At 52.0% G+C, this 17,310-nt stretch overlaps 1 protein-coding gene across 7 annotated transcripts; it reads right to left on the bottom strand.

The window, feature by feature from the left end:
- Positions 1–560: 560 nt before the first annotated feature.
- Positions 561–17,193, bottom strand: AIFM1 (apoptosis inducing factor mitochondria associated 1). 7 transcript variants are annotated; one of them, XM_044427417.1, is made up of 17 exons: positions 17,051–17,192; positions 15,706–15,854; positions 12,468–12,552; positions 11,419–11,448; positions 10,815–10,939; positions 10,594–10,724; positions 9,713–9,803; positions 9,104–9,188; positions 8,591–8,667; positions 8,049–8,157; positions 6,343–6,450; positions 4,632–4,720; positions 4,024–4,164; positions 3,293–3,435; positions 2,609–2,733; positions 1,940–2,136; positions 561–802 (listed from the first exon to the last, which is right to left on the bottom strand). In XM_044427417.1, exons 1-17 carry the CDS (start codon positions 17,121–17,123, stop codon positions 731–733), a joined length of 1,830 nt encoding a protein of 609 aa, XP_044283352.1. In that variant the 5' UTR covers positions 17,124–17,192; the 3' UTR covers positions 561–730. The 7 variants fall into 7 exon arrangements, 6 of the variants coding, with proteins under 6 accessions (XP_044283352.1, XP_044283353.1, XP_044283356.1 ...); XM_044427418.1 differs by lacking the exon at positions 15,706–15,854 and adding an exon at positions 14,625–14,752 and having other exon boundaries at positions 17,051–17,188; XR_006414457.1 differs by lacking the exons at positions 561–802; positions 1,940–2,136; positions 2,609–2,733; positions 4,632–4,720 and having other exon boundaries at positions 3,297–3,435.
- Between the last annotated feature and the right edge of the window lie 117 nt (positions 17,194–17,310).

The following is a 17,310-nucleotide window of genomic DNA, read 5'->3' as shown; positions in this document are numbered from 1 at the left end:
TGTATACATTTCACAGAAGGCAAAGCCAGCCAATTAATTTCTCATCCCACCCATCATTAAAAATACTCTCCATCGATAAGCAGCATGAGCGGGATGATTCCAAACCAGTAAGAAAGGGGTTTGCCCAAGTTGGCTAAATAGTTGCTCAAGGGAAAAGGGCATTTTGCAGCATGTGTGGAGAGGAGAAACGCTAACTCCTTTTCTAAGCCGCAGTCTCCCTCGAAAACAGGTCCCCGCATGCTAACTAAACTGGGCGAAAGAGCCTTCCATTGGCACCGATGGACACTCATCAGAAAGACATCGGATCCACTTAATTTACCTGGAGTAGGGCCTGGGTCTCTACATGGCTAGGGGTACAGGGAATGAGGAACAGGTGGCAGATTGCTTAGAACCCACTGAAGGGGCTGGTTGACATGGTGACACTCCGTTCTCTCCGTCTGCTGAACTGATGGAAGAAAGAATTCTGGTTTCTAAGCAGGAAGCAGCCACGGCCAACCCATCCTTAACTGTCACCCGCTGAAAGCAGAGACGTTTGTTCACGTACCCACAGACCCCATCGATAAGTTAGACATCAATCTGGTTTAATTCATGGTGCAAAGAGTGCTCAGAGCCATTCCAGACATTCACACAGTATGGGGAAGGGGAGAACTGTCGGACAAAGGACCCCCGCACCCCGCACCCCCGTCCCCTCCGGTCTCCAAATGCACCCCAGTGTTGGGGTTGGGCACGTTCAGTCCTCGTGGATGTTGAAGAGTTTGGCAACTTCGTTGAGGTCCGTGTGCTCTTCCCCATCCTTGATGATCTGCAGGAGAAAGCAGAGCGCTAGTGGTTCGCCTGGCAAAGAGCGGCTTCTGCCACCGTGTGGCTACGCCCGCTCAGCTGAAGCAGCCTTCCCCAACCCGGTTCTTCCCGATACGAACAACTTCAGCTCCCGGGATTCCTCGCCCTTGGCTATGCTGGCAGGAGCTACTGGCAACTGAAGTCCCAAGCCTCAGATTTATGCCCACCTGGCCCTAAAGCACAGCTCACCGCAGCCGACGCCGTTTTGCTTCATGGCATCATTTCGTGTGGTCCAAAAGATGATCTTAATGCAGCCACAGAAAAGAGGTTATCCCAACACCTTCAGTGCTGCGACACCTTCCCCCCCTGGCGCTACCCAGTGCATTAGACTGCCATTCCCAGTATCCCAGTATGACCAGCACAGGTAGAGGGCATTACAGAAAAGAATGGAAAACCCAATTCAAAACTTCACTTGCATTCGCCTATGAATGGATTTCCTCAATCGTCACTCATAGTCCCCAGCTCAGCTACAATCATTGCACTGGACTTGGCTGTAATGAGGGAGCAACGGGGACGGAGCATGGAGACAAAGAACAGGGAGGCTCTACAAGCACTGCAATTACTGCTCACAGCGGAGATCAGACACAAGGACGCTCGGCAGAGTGGGGGGAATTACTCATCCACTCCAAGTGCTGTTTAGACCTTGACGAGAATCGCCGTTCGGTCACAGCCTCCAGACGCTCCATCTGGCACTGCATTTCGGCCGCTGACTCGATGCCCCACAAACCTACTTTTCAATCTCCTTGTGGCAGCGCTCCAGTTACTGCCTTTTGGGGTGTATGTATGAAACCCTTCCTAAAAGTCATCCATTTTTACTAACTTGGATGGAACGCCCCGTTGCCATGAGTTCCATGCCCTGCATCACTTCAAGAATCATTTCCCCAAAACGGCCCAATTCCTTGCTCCCTTAAGCTGCAAGATACCGAAGCAGAAAATGCACTGGGACACGAGCCTCCCTCCAACCAGAGGGCTGGATGCTCTTGATTCCTGTGCGAATGACTTGATTCTGGAGGAATCTTCAACGTCATGGTGACCGCAGGAGGTCCAGGACCTGCCCCACACCCCGAGGGCCGGTTCTGACCCCAGGACACATGCTGACCTTTCGAGCGACTGGCATCCGGTTGAAGATGTTCCACAGCACGATGCCCACCACCACCTTATCCCTGAGGTAGAAAATGACTCCTTTCCCATAGTCCTCTCCTTGTTCAGGAGCCTGCAAGCTGGAAGGTGAGGCGGCCGAAACCTTGAGTTCCGATGCTTCCGTTTCGGTTTCACTCTCGGAGCGTATTCCAGTTCCTAGAGGAGCGTACACAAGCTGGTCAAAGCCCTGTACAGAGCCTGTGTTTCCTTGGCCTCACTGATGGTATAAGCCGTAAATATGAAAACGCAAGGACTCATCACGACAATCCGCGTGGGCACACCCAAATGGAGGCTCCAGGAAGGCAGGCCATGGTCCTACTGTTCCATACAAACAAACCTGTTCTAGGAGATTTTGTCTCTGCCAGAAGCAGGTCTTTTGTAAGACTTGTAGGTTTTAACAGTCCATTCCCGGGACCAAGCTGTTGCAAAGTAGTTTGCATTATACAGGCAGAGTTCACAACCACATGTTTTGCTGAGAAAACTCGTTCCCTCCTGCCCCACGGACTAGGATGCCCACCCAGTCCAAGGGAGAGGAGCCAAGTGCCTCTTCCCACCCTTCTCACCCTTCTTCTGTGGAGGCACCAGCAGCCCAAGGCCCCACCACAGAACAGTTATGGACACGTCTTACCTGACTGCTCTGTTGCTGATTTTGGGGTGTCCTTTGCGGTTGCTTTAGCAAAGACCCCCACTGTGGGCAGGCTGCTGTCTACCAGGCCGATGGCTTCATAGCCAACATCTGGACCCAGATCACTCCTAAGAGGGCCACACAAATACGGTTGTTAGGCTTGTGCAGAGATTATGGCAGTCTGCTATTTTTGTTCGAAGCATGAAGACGTTAATGGCCATCAAACAGAAAATGATGCTGACATAAACACTCTGAATCTTGCTACAACAGCCAGGGAATTATTTTGGGAGCCGATACACCCATCTCAGCACCAGAGAGACAAAAGGCAATCAGTATTTTGGGGTGTGCTTCCCTCTGATGCTAGGAAAAGCCAAATCCTGCCACAGGTATGTATTACGCAGGCCAGGACCAGGGCAGAGCACCCACGTCACGTGCAGACGCCCCAGGTGTGACCCTGGCATCTGCAGGCAGGAGCACGGTGAGCAGGTGCGCTGAATTACAGGCCTTTCCAGTGCAAGGAGGGGCCATTCGCGGCCCCCCAAACGTCTTGGGCTACCACCTCCATCAGCCCCAGCCGATGGTGAGGGGAGCTGCAGGGCAAAACCGGGAGAGGGTCTGCACGTGGCTGTTCAAGGGAAGTGGGTTCAAACTGGGCAAGGCTGGGTGGGCCAGGAGGGTGTGCATTACCAGAACATGGACTGGTGCCAGTAAGGCTTGGCTGCTCCCGTCATGTTTTCTCCTGCCAGTCTGCCGCTCACAACTGCATGATCGTGGTGCTCCACACGCCGCCTGCCTAGCTTGATGTCATAGAAGCACGCCGCGTCCCCAGCCTGAGGAGGAATGCAAGCACACAAAGCCAAGTGAGGCCTGCCCTGGGACAGGAGGGGAAAGATCACCCACGGGACACCTGTCAGCTCTCCCGGAAACACGCGGTGTCACTGTGGGCCTCCGACTGGGGACAGAATCATAGGAGGCTTGTGGGGTTTGAGGAATGCAGAAGCAAAGATGGGAGACGGGCTTCTTGGAGATGAGAAGGGCTGAATGAAGCTACCGCATCTCCAGACCTGGCTAACAGGAACCACAGTGGGGGAGCTGTAGAGTTCGTCAGCCGTTAGGAGAAAAATACCTGAACCTAATTTGTTGCTGCGGGAGGGTTTGGGGAAAAGATGGCATCCACCATGAGGACTAGAAGCTTAGCCTCTCCACCAAATGGGATCCCAAAGTGTGCCCATGGGAGCCACCAGATTCTGCAGTAGCAGCCATACATAGTCCAAGGCTTCTACCCCTAATCCGGCACGCTTGAACGCGGCTTCTCTCATACAGGGGACAGGAAGCTTTCATATATGCCCTCAGGCAGCTCAAGCCAGTGCAAGGAAATTCCATGCCACAGGACTCTCCACCCGCACCTGCCCACTTACCACCCAGATATTGGAGCGGGCCTGCAGCTCGGCATTCACTCGGAAGCCCCCGAAGTCAGAGTCCACCTCCAGGCCCGCAGACTTGGCCAGCTCCACATTAGGCTCCAAGCCCACTGCCGCCACAATGTGATCTGTCTCCACCTGAGCGGCAAAACAGCACCAGCTGACCAGGCCGTGCTTTATCGACACGGCACTGCCGAGATGCGGGATGCCGCGCAAGGCGCAAGACGGCAGGCTCCTGCCTCAAAGAGCTCGCAGTCTGAAACCCGACGCGGTGAAGGCAGAGCAAGGGGAGTGAAAAGGAAGCCGGAGGAAGGAGACGCACTGATTTCACAGAGGCACTTTTGAAAAACAAGCCTATTTCTAAACCATCCTCCCACCTTCACTTGCTTACAGCAGGGCAGACCTCCCTAACCCAAGTCCCTCCACCTCTCTGGGCCTCCTGCTCCCGAACGCCCTCGCTAGCACGGCTGGTAAACAGCCAGAGGGCTGGGGAAGGTGGCTCAGCCGCATCACGGAGACTAGGACGGGCCCCTTCCGTGCACCTTTCCCAGCCTCCCGCCCCGGCAAAGGCAGACAGAGCCACCTCCCTGCTGCCGGCTACTCACTTTCCTTCCGTCCTTCAGCTGTATCAGCAGCCGGTTGCCAGCAACAGACACGGACTTCACCACAGCATTGGGCATCACATTCACCCCCTCTGAAAGCAGACACAGGGAAGAGCGACGTGGCGGGGCAGCCGGCAACCCCGCTTCCCCACGCTCTGGGCCTGCAGGTCCCTGTGCTGCCTCAGTGGTGCCGGGCCACTGGCCCCTGCAGACCGGTGGTCGCTGGAGCCTGGGGGGCTGGATGCTCATGGACACAGCTCTCCAGGCTTCCGGAAAGGGATCGAGGAAAAGCTGCCCTGCGGCAGGCAGAGGCCACGTGGTGGCGGCAATCCTGTAGGCTTGTGTAGGCTTCGCTCCCTGCAGAGTCATTAAAAGGATTAAACAGGGAGGAGAGCGGAGGGTGTAGCAACACCATCCGCTTCAGCCAACAAGCGGAACAATTTACGGGACAGGCTGACCCACATCGAGGGGCCAAGCAGCTGCTGCTCCTGGCACTTGCTGGCTCTGCACTCCCAAACTCGTGCAAAGGGGGGCCCCTACATTGCTTTTCTGAACCTCTCGGGCTCAAAATCTGCTTGCTTTCCTGCTTGCCCACTGCTCCTTTTTCAAACATTCACATGGTGCCTAGAAAGCATTTCAGCACTTTACAGATAAATAACCAAGCACGGCGGTTTGGGATGGGGCTGCCGGCAGCAACTACAGTGCAGCAGAGAGGAGGAGGGACAGACAGACATCTCTGGGCAGCACTACTAGCAGACAGGTGAGGCTTGGCTGGTGAGCTGGGAAGCAGGCCAGGAAGTTGCCCGTAAAAGGGGAGATCTGTGGTTGCAAAAACCGGAGCGGAGCTCAAAGGAGTCGTGCATGAGGAGAGCCAGCCAGCCATTGGAGAAGTCCTCCTGGACCACGGGCCACCAAGTCTGGCATTCTGGTTGCAGTGGCCAGCAAGCTGCCTGCAGGGAAACCATAAGCAGGACGTGAGCAAACAGCCCCCTCACACCCACCTGGCCGGTGACTGGGGCATACAGACCTCTGCCTCTCTTCCTGGAGGCAGCATTTGGCCATCGGGACTACTAGTCAGATAGCCTCCTCCTCCAGGAATCTGCCCGATCCCTTTTGAAGCCATCCAAATATGTGGCCATCACGACACCACCTTATCGTGCTTATTCCACAGTTGAACTATGCCCAGGAGAGGCTGCAGTAGGAGCTACAGCGGATTTCTCCAACAGGAACGCCTCTGGCTGCACTGGACCGCAAGGGCCATCACTCCCAGCTAGTATGGCCACTGCGCAGTGGGCACCCAACGCATCCAGAGGGTCCCGTGTTCAGAAAAGGCTGAGCTACAGCAAGAAGGGTGTATGAGGCTGTGCCGGAGAACAGAAAGGGTGCCGAGGGAAGCCAGGAGGTTTGGAGGCGAGGGCAGCAGGACTGCACTGCAGGAACAGCAGAACCGGACAATTTCAAAGAGGTGGAAGAACGTGCCTGCACCATGCCTTTGGATGCTGGGCTTTCAAGCCTCGGCTGCGCCTCCTGGAAGTGAGCTGAGAAGCGGGCTGGTCGCAGAATGGCCACGAACAGAGACGACTGTTGAGACTGCTGCCAAGTGAACCATCCTTCACAGGAGACGCGGCAGCTTCAACCGAGTTGCGGCAGCGAAGCACGCAGGCCGAAGTGCCTCGGGCTGCTCAGGAGTGGCAGGGAAGGAGGGGGGGCTTACCTTGCATGACTTTGTTGGTGGTCCAGTTGCTCAGGTACTCGGGAAGCACCTTGCCCATGTTGCCGTTCTCCGGGAAGAGCTGGATCACCTCTAGTCCCCTTGACTGCGCTGCAACGGGGAGCAGAGAAGTGGGGGCCCGTCTGCATTTCTTTTGGGCGGAACGCGAAAGCAGGGTGTGCAAGGAATCAGTTTGGGGTGGGGATCTGCTGGATTCCCTGAACTCTGGTCTGCTTTACAGGTGCCCAGGGTCCAAGTTCCTGGGGAGCACTCCCAGAAGGGTGCGCACCGAGGACTGAACTCTACGCACTGCGCAGACAGCGCCCCTCTTCTGCACCCAGCACTGCCGCTGCCAGCCAGCTCCACTGGGTGGGCAGGAAGGCTGGTTGCTGGGAACGCGCCTGCCGTGCAGTTGCAGTGAGAGCCTTCAGACTTCCTTCTGGCTCGGGTCACTTTGCAGACTGAGCGGGAGAGGAAGGCTGCAGGTGCGAGAGGGAGGGAATCCAAATGGCGTTGTCCCAACCCCTTTGACACCAGAACATCTGAGTGCCTGCATATAAACCTGCCCGGGCTTTAAGTTCTGCTTCTGAGAACTCAAATGCCCCTTTCTCATCGGTGAGGCAGCTGGAAAAGGGCCTTCCTTGCAGGAGTGCACTTTGGGGAACAGCCTCCCCTGACATGTGCCGGTCACACTGTCATTGTGACCTTCTCGGTGTCAGATCAAGGCATGGCTCCAAGCATCCAGGAGATGACTCCCTCTCACTTTTCCTATTTGCAGAGAGGCTGTGGGTGCCACATCTCTTCGGGCTGACGGTGCAGCTTTTTATTGTGGTGCAGCTTCCTGAAGCTGCCACTAATTTGGTTTCTTTGTTTTTACAATTACACAATTAAGTTATCATGGCTTTTACTGTTTACAGTCAGCTACCTTGGGAATGAAAGGCTGAGCCAAGGAATATAAATATTTAACAGATGTACACACTGGGCCAGAACAGGGAATGCATACAATCCAGTTGAACTTAAAATATTCTCAAATAGAGGCAGGCTTCCCAGGGACTGGTACCAACAGCACACTCCGCGCCTGAGGCTTCAGCAAGGGCCATAAGTGCTGAGTTTCCAGAAGGGCAGCAATTCTGCATTCTGAAAAAAGTCCCTGACACACAGGACTGCATTCAATATGAAAAATAATCAAGGCGATACTGTCACCTAAAAGGTCAAACTCTCTTCTTGCTAATGCCAGAGTGTAGGACACGGAATAATCAATTCAAGTTGCGACAACCCAGATTCAGGCTGGACATCAGGAAAAGCTTCCTCACTGTCAGAGCAATACGATAGTGGAACCAGCTGCCTAGAAAGGGGGTGGGCTCTCCCACACTGGAAACATTCAAGGTGAAACTGGAGAGCCATCTGAGTGGAATGGTGTAAATTGGTGTCCTGCAACAGCAGGGGATTGGACCTGATGGTCTTCTTGGCCCCTTCCAGCTCTACTATTCTATGATGCTATGAATCACACAATACCAACACAAGACAACTTGTGACAGCCACACCTCAGGCACTGAGCACCCCATGCACGATTTTTGCTGTCCTCCATGGCAAGTCAGGCAGAGAGCAAGAACGACTTAGCCGTGATGGCAGAGGGAGCCTTCAGATCCAGGACTCACACACCCAGGCCCTACAAGTTCCTGGTTTTCCCATCAGTCAGTCAGACTCACCTTTTCGCCCCAAAGCACAGGCCAACTCACTTCCCAGGAAACCTCCGCCAATGATAGTGATCGACTTGACTTCTCTGGACATTTTCTCCAATGAGCGGAAATCTTCAATCTGCAAAGAAACAGCAGTCCATTTCATTTGATACTCTTGGTGCATTTAGCAGTCACGTTTTGCATTCGAACCAGAAGGCTGCTGGGGGCAAGCAGAAGGGCTAGGAGCCAGTTCTCCTTCGTGTATGTTTGCAGGGGCCAAGAAGCCCACAGAAAACCTGCCATTCACCCCGAGGGTAGACATCCTTTCCATCATTTTAAAACAGTAATAACTACTCCCATTTACTTTCCAAAGATGTCCAACACAGCTAAAAAGCATAGTAAATGTATCAGAATAATAAACAATATGATAAATTATGGAACAATAAAATCAATAGCCTTGTAATTTAAATTTACACATGTATTTTCTTAAGTTAGCAGACCTCTTAAGAAGTGTAAGCTTAGCAGACTGGCTGGTGGATGAGCCTTTCAGAAAGATGCCCGCTGAGCATTACCTTCCGGAACAAAGTGAGCTTCTTTTGCACCTCTTTGCCCCCTCTTTCGATCACGGGAAGATTCCTTGGAGAGCCACCTGAGGGCAGAACACAGGGGCCAAGATCATGTCCACACTTAAACTGGGCGTCCCCACCAACCCCTCGGCAAGGCAAACCAGGCTCGGGTGGGCACCCGCCAGGGACCCAACCCAGCAGGGAGGGGCCCGTGAAGAAGGGCCCTTGGATTTGTGCCTCCTCTTCGCCAGGGCAGCCTGCCTGCTCACCCGCTGTGGTCTGCCTGGGCCATGATGGTGAGGAAGAGAAGAGGCGACTTGCCGCCTGCGTGCTCACGGCCTCTCTGCCGGTCAAGGGCACAGGCAGGAGCAATGAAAAAAGGGGCAGGAACGGGAGCAGCCGGCAGTGGCGGTGGTGAGCAGGCGGATTCACCGAGGGCATCTGGCCCAAGGGCCCTAAGAAACCTCAAGCCGGCACTGCCAGGAGACCAAGGAGAAGAAGAAACCTCCCAACACTCACCTGTGGCGATTAAGCATTTGTCATAGGAGATCTGCGTGCCGTTGTCGAGCGTCACCACATTGCCCCTGACGTCCATGTGGACCACCTGCAAGCCATCGCGCGTGAGGCCACTTCCTACATTCCAGGCCTAAGCGTGAGCTCAGGGGCCACCTGGCATTTTTGTCTGCCATTAGCTTGCAGACGGGTTCGGTGGGCAGACCTCGGGGGTCTCACAAAATAGAAAGCCTGCGGCCCACCCGGACTGGCAGCAGCACCCAGGGCCCCACCAGGGCTCTGCTCAGCCCTCTCCAACATGCCCAGATGGAACCTGCCCACCCCCCCCGCCTTTGGCTCACAGGCTCCCCAGGGAGGCCGGACCCTCGCCCCAACTCCTGCTGAAGCGGGTTGCCCTGCTGTTACAGATGCTATTTCATCTGCTCGATTTTTACGAGGACATGCTTTTCTCATTGATTGTTATTTTTTTGTTTTAAACAGCCACGGATTTTTAATTTATTTACCTGGAAGACAGGATTGAAAACCCTACGTAACTGAACCCAGGCTGTATTTCTGTTCTCATTCATCAACGGGCCACAGGACTGATGTGACAGGTAAACTCGACATCACACTCACCTTCCTTCCAGCGAGGACGGCCACTCCACCATTCTCTATGTGAGGCAGGTCGCGAGGAGAGACATAGAAAGACTGTGGCTGGAAATAAATACTGCAGAGGGTGGGTGGGTAGAAAGGGCAATGAAACAGAAAGAGATGACCCAGTGTAAGTGGCCATTACCTCAGGGCAGGGCCGTGAAGGCTTTTTTCTGCTGACGGGGGCCCGTGCCTTCAGGAGCAGCTGATGGGGGCACGGCCAACCTGCCTGCCCTGACCTCCTGCTTGTACACTTAATGCTGTGCTTTTCCAGCTGAAAAGGACACTTGGGAGCTTTAGGGTGCAGGAGCTCAGAAAGAATTAGAAATTCTGAGGAGATAGTGGAAGGAGGGGGTTCAACTGAAAAAGTACGGAGGTCATTTGACCTTGAGCTTTCACCAGGATCACAAGAAACCTCACTGCCAACCCCACTGCTGAATTTTCTGCCACAGTGACAGATGCTGCAAGCAAACAAGGTCCAAGGGGAACACACAGCTTATGTGAGATCAGAATCATGTTCCTGAAAGTGTCCTGGGCATGCAATGCCTTCTCCAAATAAGGTACCTGCTCCCCACACCCCTTTGCTGGCACACTCACTCTATTTTCTCCTGCCACATCACTGCGGCAGCAACCAATCTGGTGGAAACTGCAGTATGGGCTGTTAGGGCCCTGCCTGGTAGGAGCACTGCGGCCGCCTTGATCCCCAGATGTGGTCCACCCCTAGAATACTGTTCCAATCAGCATCGAGCCCAATGGGTACCAAATGCGATGCAGCAGCTCTTTCTCCAGGCACATTGCAGCGCAAGAATCAAATTCAGGCTCTGTCAATGCTCAGTCTTGTGGTGGCGGGGAAAAGAGAAACCAACCTCCGCTCTTTGCCATTCCACTGCTTAAACCGCAGAGTTTCAGTGACGTCTGGATCCTCTGAAAACCAGAGTTCTTTGGAAAGTGGAGGCCGCATGTAGGGAAGTTCTGGATCTTCAGATACAATCAGCACCTGGAATAGGAAGATTAACTTCAGAGTCTCAATCACAAACAGTCAACGGAGTCCAACTGCCGGCACTTACCCTGGGCGGCTGTTGCTTACCCTGGCCCCAGGATCTCGAGCCCGGATGGATCTGGCAGCAGCAAAAGCAGCGGTGCCTCCACCGATGAGTAGGAAAGGGACGTGTGATGGGAATTCGGGGAGAACAGTTGCCTCAGCTTCCAGGGCTGCAAGGAACAGCAGGCAGTGAAGGCATTTCCAAATACACACCTGAGCAAAACCCTCCTTCTTGCTGCACCCAAAAGAGGAGGAGGGAAGACGCAGACGGCTTTGCTCTTTCTGCAGATGCTGCCAATAGCTATACAAGGCACACAGGGAGAGGTTTCAAGTGATCTGAAGCCGATCGCCCGTATTTTCTCATCGGAATCCTTAGGCTGCCCCTCTGAAGTAGGTCGGCACTGCAGATGAGAGTCTACAGCTGACTAAGCCCATCTAGTGAGAATATGGCCAGAGAAGAGATTCAAACTTCCCAATTCACAGCTCAGTCCTCTTTAGCCTCCACTTCTTCCTCCTTGTACCCCAAAATGGAGACAAATGGACGAACTCCACCCTTGTAGGGTTCTTCTTTCCAGCACATGGACTGGCTTATTATTAGCCCGCCGGACAGAAAGAACCCAAATCTTAGCAGCTTCTGTGTGTCTCTCACCTGCTGAGCTCTGGGAGGCGGCATCTGCTTCTGGAAAGAGAGAAGAGGCAATCTGAAAAAATGCCCAGTGCAGGTAAACAGAATACATTCACATCACACAGATCCTGGCAACACAATCACTCTGTGGGGAAACAATCCTCTCAGGCCCCTGAATAACCAAGGAGATCTTTAGAGGCCTGAGGGGACTGTTTAAAGGAGATCTTTAAAGGCCTCCACATAAAGGGCTGTCTTGACCTGGCACCAAAAAGATGGCAAATTCTGTGCCAGGTGTGCTGCAGCAGGGAGGCTGTTGCAAAGATGAGGGGCCACCACAGAAGAGGCCCTCCTCCTTACTGCCACCCTCTGAGCCTCTTGCGAGGTTGGCACTCAGAGGAAGGCCCCTAAGGTTTAGCACAGCGTCCAGGTAGACTGCGCTGGGGTGAGAGGCTCCAGCAGGTACTGCGGCCGTAAGCTGCATAGGGCTTTATAGGCTGAAGATGGGATAGTTGGGTTTCACTGATCGCAAATGCAGATAGACGGGGATTTCACCCATCCTTTAATAAGGATTTACCAAAACTCACAATCTATTTCATAAACTGGGCAGAAAGGATTTGAGGTTAAAACAAAAACAAAATTAGAGACGAAACTACCTGGGAATCTCATGGGACACCTCAAATTCCACGCTGGAAGAAAAGCCGGCTATCAGTGTCATGTAATAAATGATGATGATGCCCTAAGAGTATGGGAAGCTGACCTTTAGCAAAACTTCACTGTGGTGCTAAGACTTCTGCCACTGGAAGACGTGCCAGCAGACCTCAGCCTGAGAGCCAGCATCCTAAGGCTGGGTGGGTCGAGAGGAACGTGCGACTGAACTGCACTTCCCCTCAGCCCTGGCGAGGGATATGAGAGTCACGGTCCAGCAATGTCTGGAGGCCACACAGTTCCCATCCCTAACCTGAAGGCTGTCACAGACAGAACATTTTGGAGGACTTCCATTCATAAGTCAGAGACAACTGGCAGCACGCAACAACAATCCTAACGCTGCAAAAGACAGGCCCATTGCAACCTACCTGACGGGGGCTTTGCCTCCTGCTGTGGGTGCTGACCCACGCGCCTGCTCTGTCGCTCTTTATCCTCTCTCAGGGTCTTGTACACCTAAAGCAACGAAAGAGGAGACATTTTGTACGCACGCGTCCCTGGCAAGGGGCAGGGTTCAGCTTTGCAAGCTTTGCATTTTGCATCCACTGGGGGACAGGCTTCCGGTCACCTTGCCTACTCAGGAATGTGTATGCATGCCACGGGCACGAAGCAGAACCCGCACTGCCAGCAGGAATGGGAAAACATCTGCGCAGTGCGGGTCACAAGTCCCGCTTCTGCAGATGTTTTGCTGAAGGCTCCAGGACTTAGGTGTTGAACAACGTTTGGCCAGAGCATCAAACCCCATTTTGGAGAAGCTCTTGAGAGCAGCATTCCAGGGGTTGGCAGGGCAATATCCAAAAGAGCATGACCAAAAATACCAGAGTATTTAGTATAACTCTGTTACTGCTGGTCACTGAGCCTTAGGGGAGCTATTTCAACCTTTCAGAATGAGGTGGGGTGATGGGGAAATGGCACAAGAGCAAAAATGCCTCTTTGGAGAAAAGGGGGTAGAAAAGAAGAATGCGGCACAGCCTTCTGGGCAACCCAGAGGAGCAGGCTGGGATCCCGGGAAGGGAAGAACTGGCTCCTGGGCCTGAACTAGGCCACGCTTTCTATGATGCTAAGTTAAGTGCACTAACACAGAACAGAAAAAGCTGACGGTATTAGCAGGCATTTTAGGATGCGAACTACTGGCAAGTCTGACATAGAATCAGGAACTATTGGCCTCTGGGGACAAATCCAGTTACCCGAAGGTGCCATCAAGCCAGAGGCAGGGTGTTTATGTGGGGTGAGGGCACGTAGCAACCTTCTTGGGGTCTGAAAGCAGGGGCTTGGGCCAGTAACCCTGCAAGCCCTTTCAAAGTCACCTCCAGTTATACTGGCCACTGACTCGAGAGGACTTCGTTTCTTACCAGTATGATGGTTCAAAACCTAATGGCCTAATTCCTCACCGTCCCTCATCCACACACACAAACACAATCAAATCCATGTTAGCACTTAAATGAGCAACTGAATTCTAAAAGCAGAAAATAAAAGGCAGCACACACGGCACCCGAGTAATAAGCCAGCCCAAGTCTATGCACAAAGACTAAATCTTTTAGCAAGAAGTAAAAACTACAGAGGGGACAGAAAAAGAAAGACCCATAGTTTCTAGCAAACACTGAAAGTGGAAGTATGCAAAGCTCTCTCAAGCAAGTAGAAAATGAAAACAGGTGAACTGTGTGCATGTGCAGATATATAGTTCAGGAATAATGGTTTTGTTAAATCCGTTCTGCCTGCGTTTTCCAAACTGGCAGCCATCTTACAGTCCAGCATCCTCTCACTGGTGCAGATTTTTTTTAGCAGGATTTAATCTATTTGCACTAATCCACATTAACTCGAGTGCCTTTGCTGTAAAGTGCATTAATGACTCTGAGAGGTGCTGGAACTCTCCTTAACCAAGTGAGGCATTACTTCCTAGTCAAGGTTCAAGATTCCCACTTGGGGCGTCAGGCACTAGTAAGCCTGTGGAATGGGAACAGATGGGTATGAATCTACTCAGGGAAGGGCTCTTTTCTCACTGGTAACACATACGCTCTGCATGCACAAGATCCCAGATTCAAGCCCTTGTATCTCCAGGTAAGAGAATTTTGGAGAGCGACCTCTAGTCAGAGTAAACAACAACAGATTGACTCAGCATAGGACAACCCCTTATATTCCAATTGGAAATACAGAGAAAATGGGGGAAAGACCACTTTCAACATCTCCCTTTATGTTGCACCCACAACAACCCTTTATGTTGTGAGCCGCCCCGAGGCTTTGTTGCAATGAGGGCAGCATATAAATGTTTTAAATAAAAGAAATAAAATCCTCAGTTTGGAGAATGGAAAGAGTTCCATCCACAAAAACCAAACAGATCAAGTGGAAAACAAAAATACGATGTTATGATATTGCTTTAGAATTCAGTTGCCATAAGGGACAACTTTGTAGCGGGATCAAGTTGTGAGAATTTTATCTGGCACACACGAAAAGACAAACTGCAGTGGAGCTATGCAGCACCATCAACACCCTCCCGGCCCTGGAACCAAATTCAATGGTGAGCATCTTACATAAGCGCCTGCCCCTGCGGCCGCTCCTCCTATAATTAAGAAGTACACTAGGCTGCTGCCGTCCTTTCTGGGAGCACCTGGAGATGTGAGGGATCTAGAAGGGGGTCTGAGATGCGGACACTGCAAAACTGCAGAGGGAGACAGGTGAGGGAAGAAAAGAGGAGAGAGGAAGCAAAGAGCTCTGAGTATTGAAAGAGGACATGGGAGCACACAGATCCTGGGGCGAGCCACCACAGATCTTAGTCGAAACTGCCGCAGCTAGAGGATAGAAGGTATCAACATGATTAAGCTTTGTTCACTGACACTTTTCCAAAGGCCTCCTTTCAGCACTCATTCATTGCAGATTGAGCTTTCTCCACAAAAAAGAAGAAGCCTTGTCCAGAAGGCCTTCCTCTTGGGTAGATGAGGTGCCAGAGAGGCTCAGTTCCATGGCACCCGCTGTTCCGCCAACATTTTCTGCAGAAGAGAAAATCAGGCTGGCCATTGACCTGCTTATCTATCCCACAGCTCCACAGCATTTCCACACGTATTCCCCATATGGAAGGGGAATTTCTGGAATCTGCATGCCATTCATTTTCTAAAATTGAGGGACATCAGATGGCATTCTGGTAGTAACAAGGAAGACCAAGGCGTCTCTGCAGCGAAAGTCATGACTGATGGCTTTGACAGCATTCCCCACCCCTGATGTCTGGAGTCTGCTTAGGGCCACATCCCATTTATGCTGAGTCCCCAGCCCTCTCTTTTAACATCAGCATCTTAGCTGAAGAGCCTACACACAGACCTCTCAGCCAATTACAGGCCAATGCAAGATAACAGGCTGTGGGGCAACCCTTGTTTATCTGTGTCCCAAGTGCCCTTCTGGTGAGATAAGCAAAATGACGAAAAGAGAAAATGTTAGCTCAGAGCCCGGACCAGCTTTGTTTTCTTTAGGGTATTAATATCCCTGTGAGATTTACTGGAGAAGGGGAAAACATAGAGCTACGAACAAAGAAAAGCATTTTTCAAAAGAAGAAAGAAGAACAGCCACTGGGAAGCAAGAATCTGGTCACCCTTTTATTGATTGGCAAGCCTTTCTACTTACATAGACCCCTGCTCCTAAGGTGGACAAGCCCAAAAAGAGGGCATAGATGGCATTTTCGCCTGTGCCCCCCGGAACACCAGAGCTAGAAGTAGTCATGTGTCTGCTGAGCTGAACTTCTAAGGGAACTTTCCATCGCTGACACAAGTTGCCTGAAAACACAATTTGTTAAGGAGGGAGAATTGTGAGCAACCTGCTCTCACATACCACCGTACTGACTAAAGCATAAAAAGACAGCTGAGCAATCACCCTGTCCAAAAGGCCAGCCATCCGCTGGCACCCTCTGTTTCAAAAGACCTTTGCATTAGGAACATCCATAAGGGCCAGCCCCTTGTTCATTTATTCGGGACATTTGCACTTTCCTTTCCTCAGGGGGCTTAAGGTCGCACATCACACATCCTGTGAAGATTAAAGATCTAGACAAAAACTTGTCCTTGTCACCCAGAGAGCTTTATAGCCTAACAAGAAGCTGAAGGAGACTTCTCTGGTCCAAGGGCAATACTGGGTCTCTAGCCAACATGCAAGGCAATGGAGGCCTTGCCATGCGTAAGAGACATGGACTGCCTGAAACCAGCCCTTCCCCAGCCTGGCAATCTTATGCATTTCTACTCAGAAGTAAGTCCTGTTGGCTCCAGTGGGGTTTATTCCCAAGTAAGCATGCAGTAGAAAAAGCACAGCCATGTTTACATATTTTGCTTAAAATGATTTGTGTTTAGCCTGTAACTATCTTGCAATAAGATGTTGATTTTAGAACTTTATACTTTATTTCTTTTTAGTTAGATTTTGTTTTGTTTTGGCAAAACTTGCAATGAAAACAAATGGGGAAAAGCTATTTATAGATAGGATGCCCTGCATATTTTATCAATGGAAAGTTCAGTCTTAAATGGTTCCCCTAAATAGCTCCCCCAAATCTCAAGGAATATGGAATCAATTTCCTCATTGATTTATTTTACCCATCTGTAAACCCCAAGAGCAATGCAGTACACATAAACATTTAACATTCACAACACAATAAAGAGATCGAATGAATCTTCAGAGAGATAAAAACTAGTTCAACCATCTAAAAGTTAAAATTAAAGCAGCAGTGCATAACTGCATAGTTAAAAAATTAGAAGAGGGCATAACAGCCTTGATCCAGAATTCCAACACACATCTTTTAAAAATACACATCTGCAATACACTTTTTAAAGCTGCAGCCGGGAGTTATTTTGACAGCTACAGATGAATGCAACGAAGCGTCCGCTAGACCCATTTTACTGATGGGAAGACTGAGGAGCGGGACGAGCGACGCTTCCGGAGGTTTCCCTCGTCCTTTCCTTTCTCCCACCTCTTGCAGGCTACCACTCACCTGCCCCCGCACGATCCCGCGACCTTGGGCCGAATGCCCGCACCAGCCGGGTAGCCACGCGGTACCGGAACATGATGGCGACCACGACTACGCCGCAACCCGCTCGGGCTCCGCTCCGGGTCTTCCCACTGCGCGACCGGAGATGCCTCCAGTGCGCACGCGCGCCGCAGGACGGCCGACCCGGGCCCCTTCCCCGCGCACGCGTAGTCGGCCGGCCGGCCGGCCGCTCTAGGAGCACGCCCGCCACGCCTTTCGGGAGG

The sequence above is a fragment of the Varanus komodoensis genome, unplaced genomic scaffold (genome assembly GCF_004798865.1).
Source record: "Varanus komodoensis strain SLA01 unplaced genomic scaffold, ASM479886v1 scaffold18_3, whole genome shotgun sequence".
In the NCBI taxonomy this organism is placed as follows: Eukaryota; Metazoa; Chordata; class Lepidosauria; order Squamata; family Varanidae; genus Varanus; species Varanus komodoensis.
The sequence above is the reverse complement of the archived record's forward strand: the minus strand, read 5'-3'. Positions and strand labels throughout refer to the sequence as shown.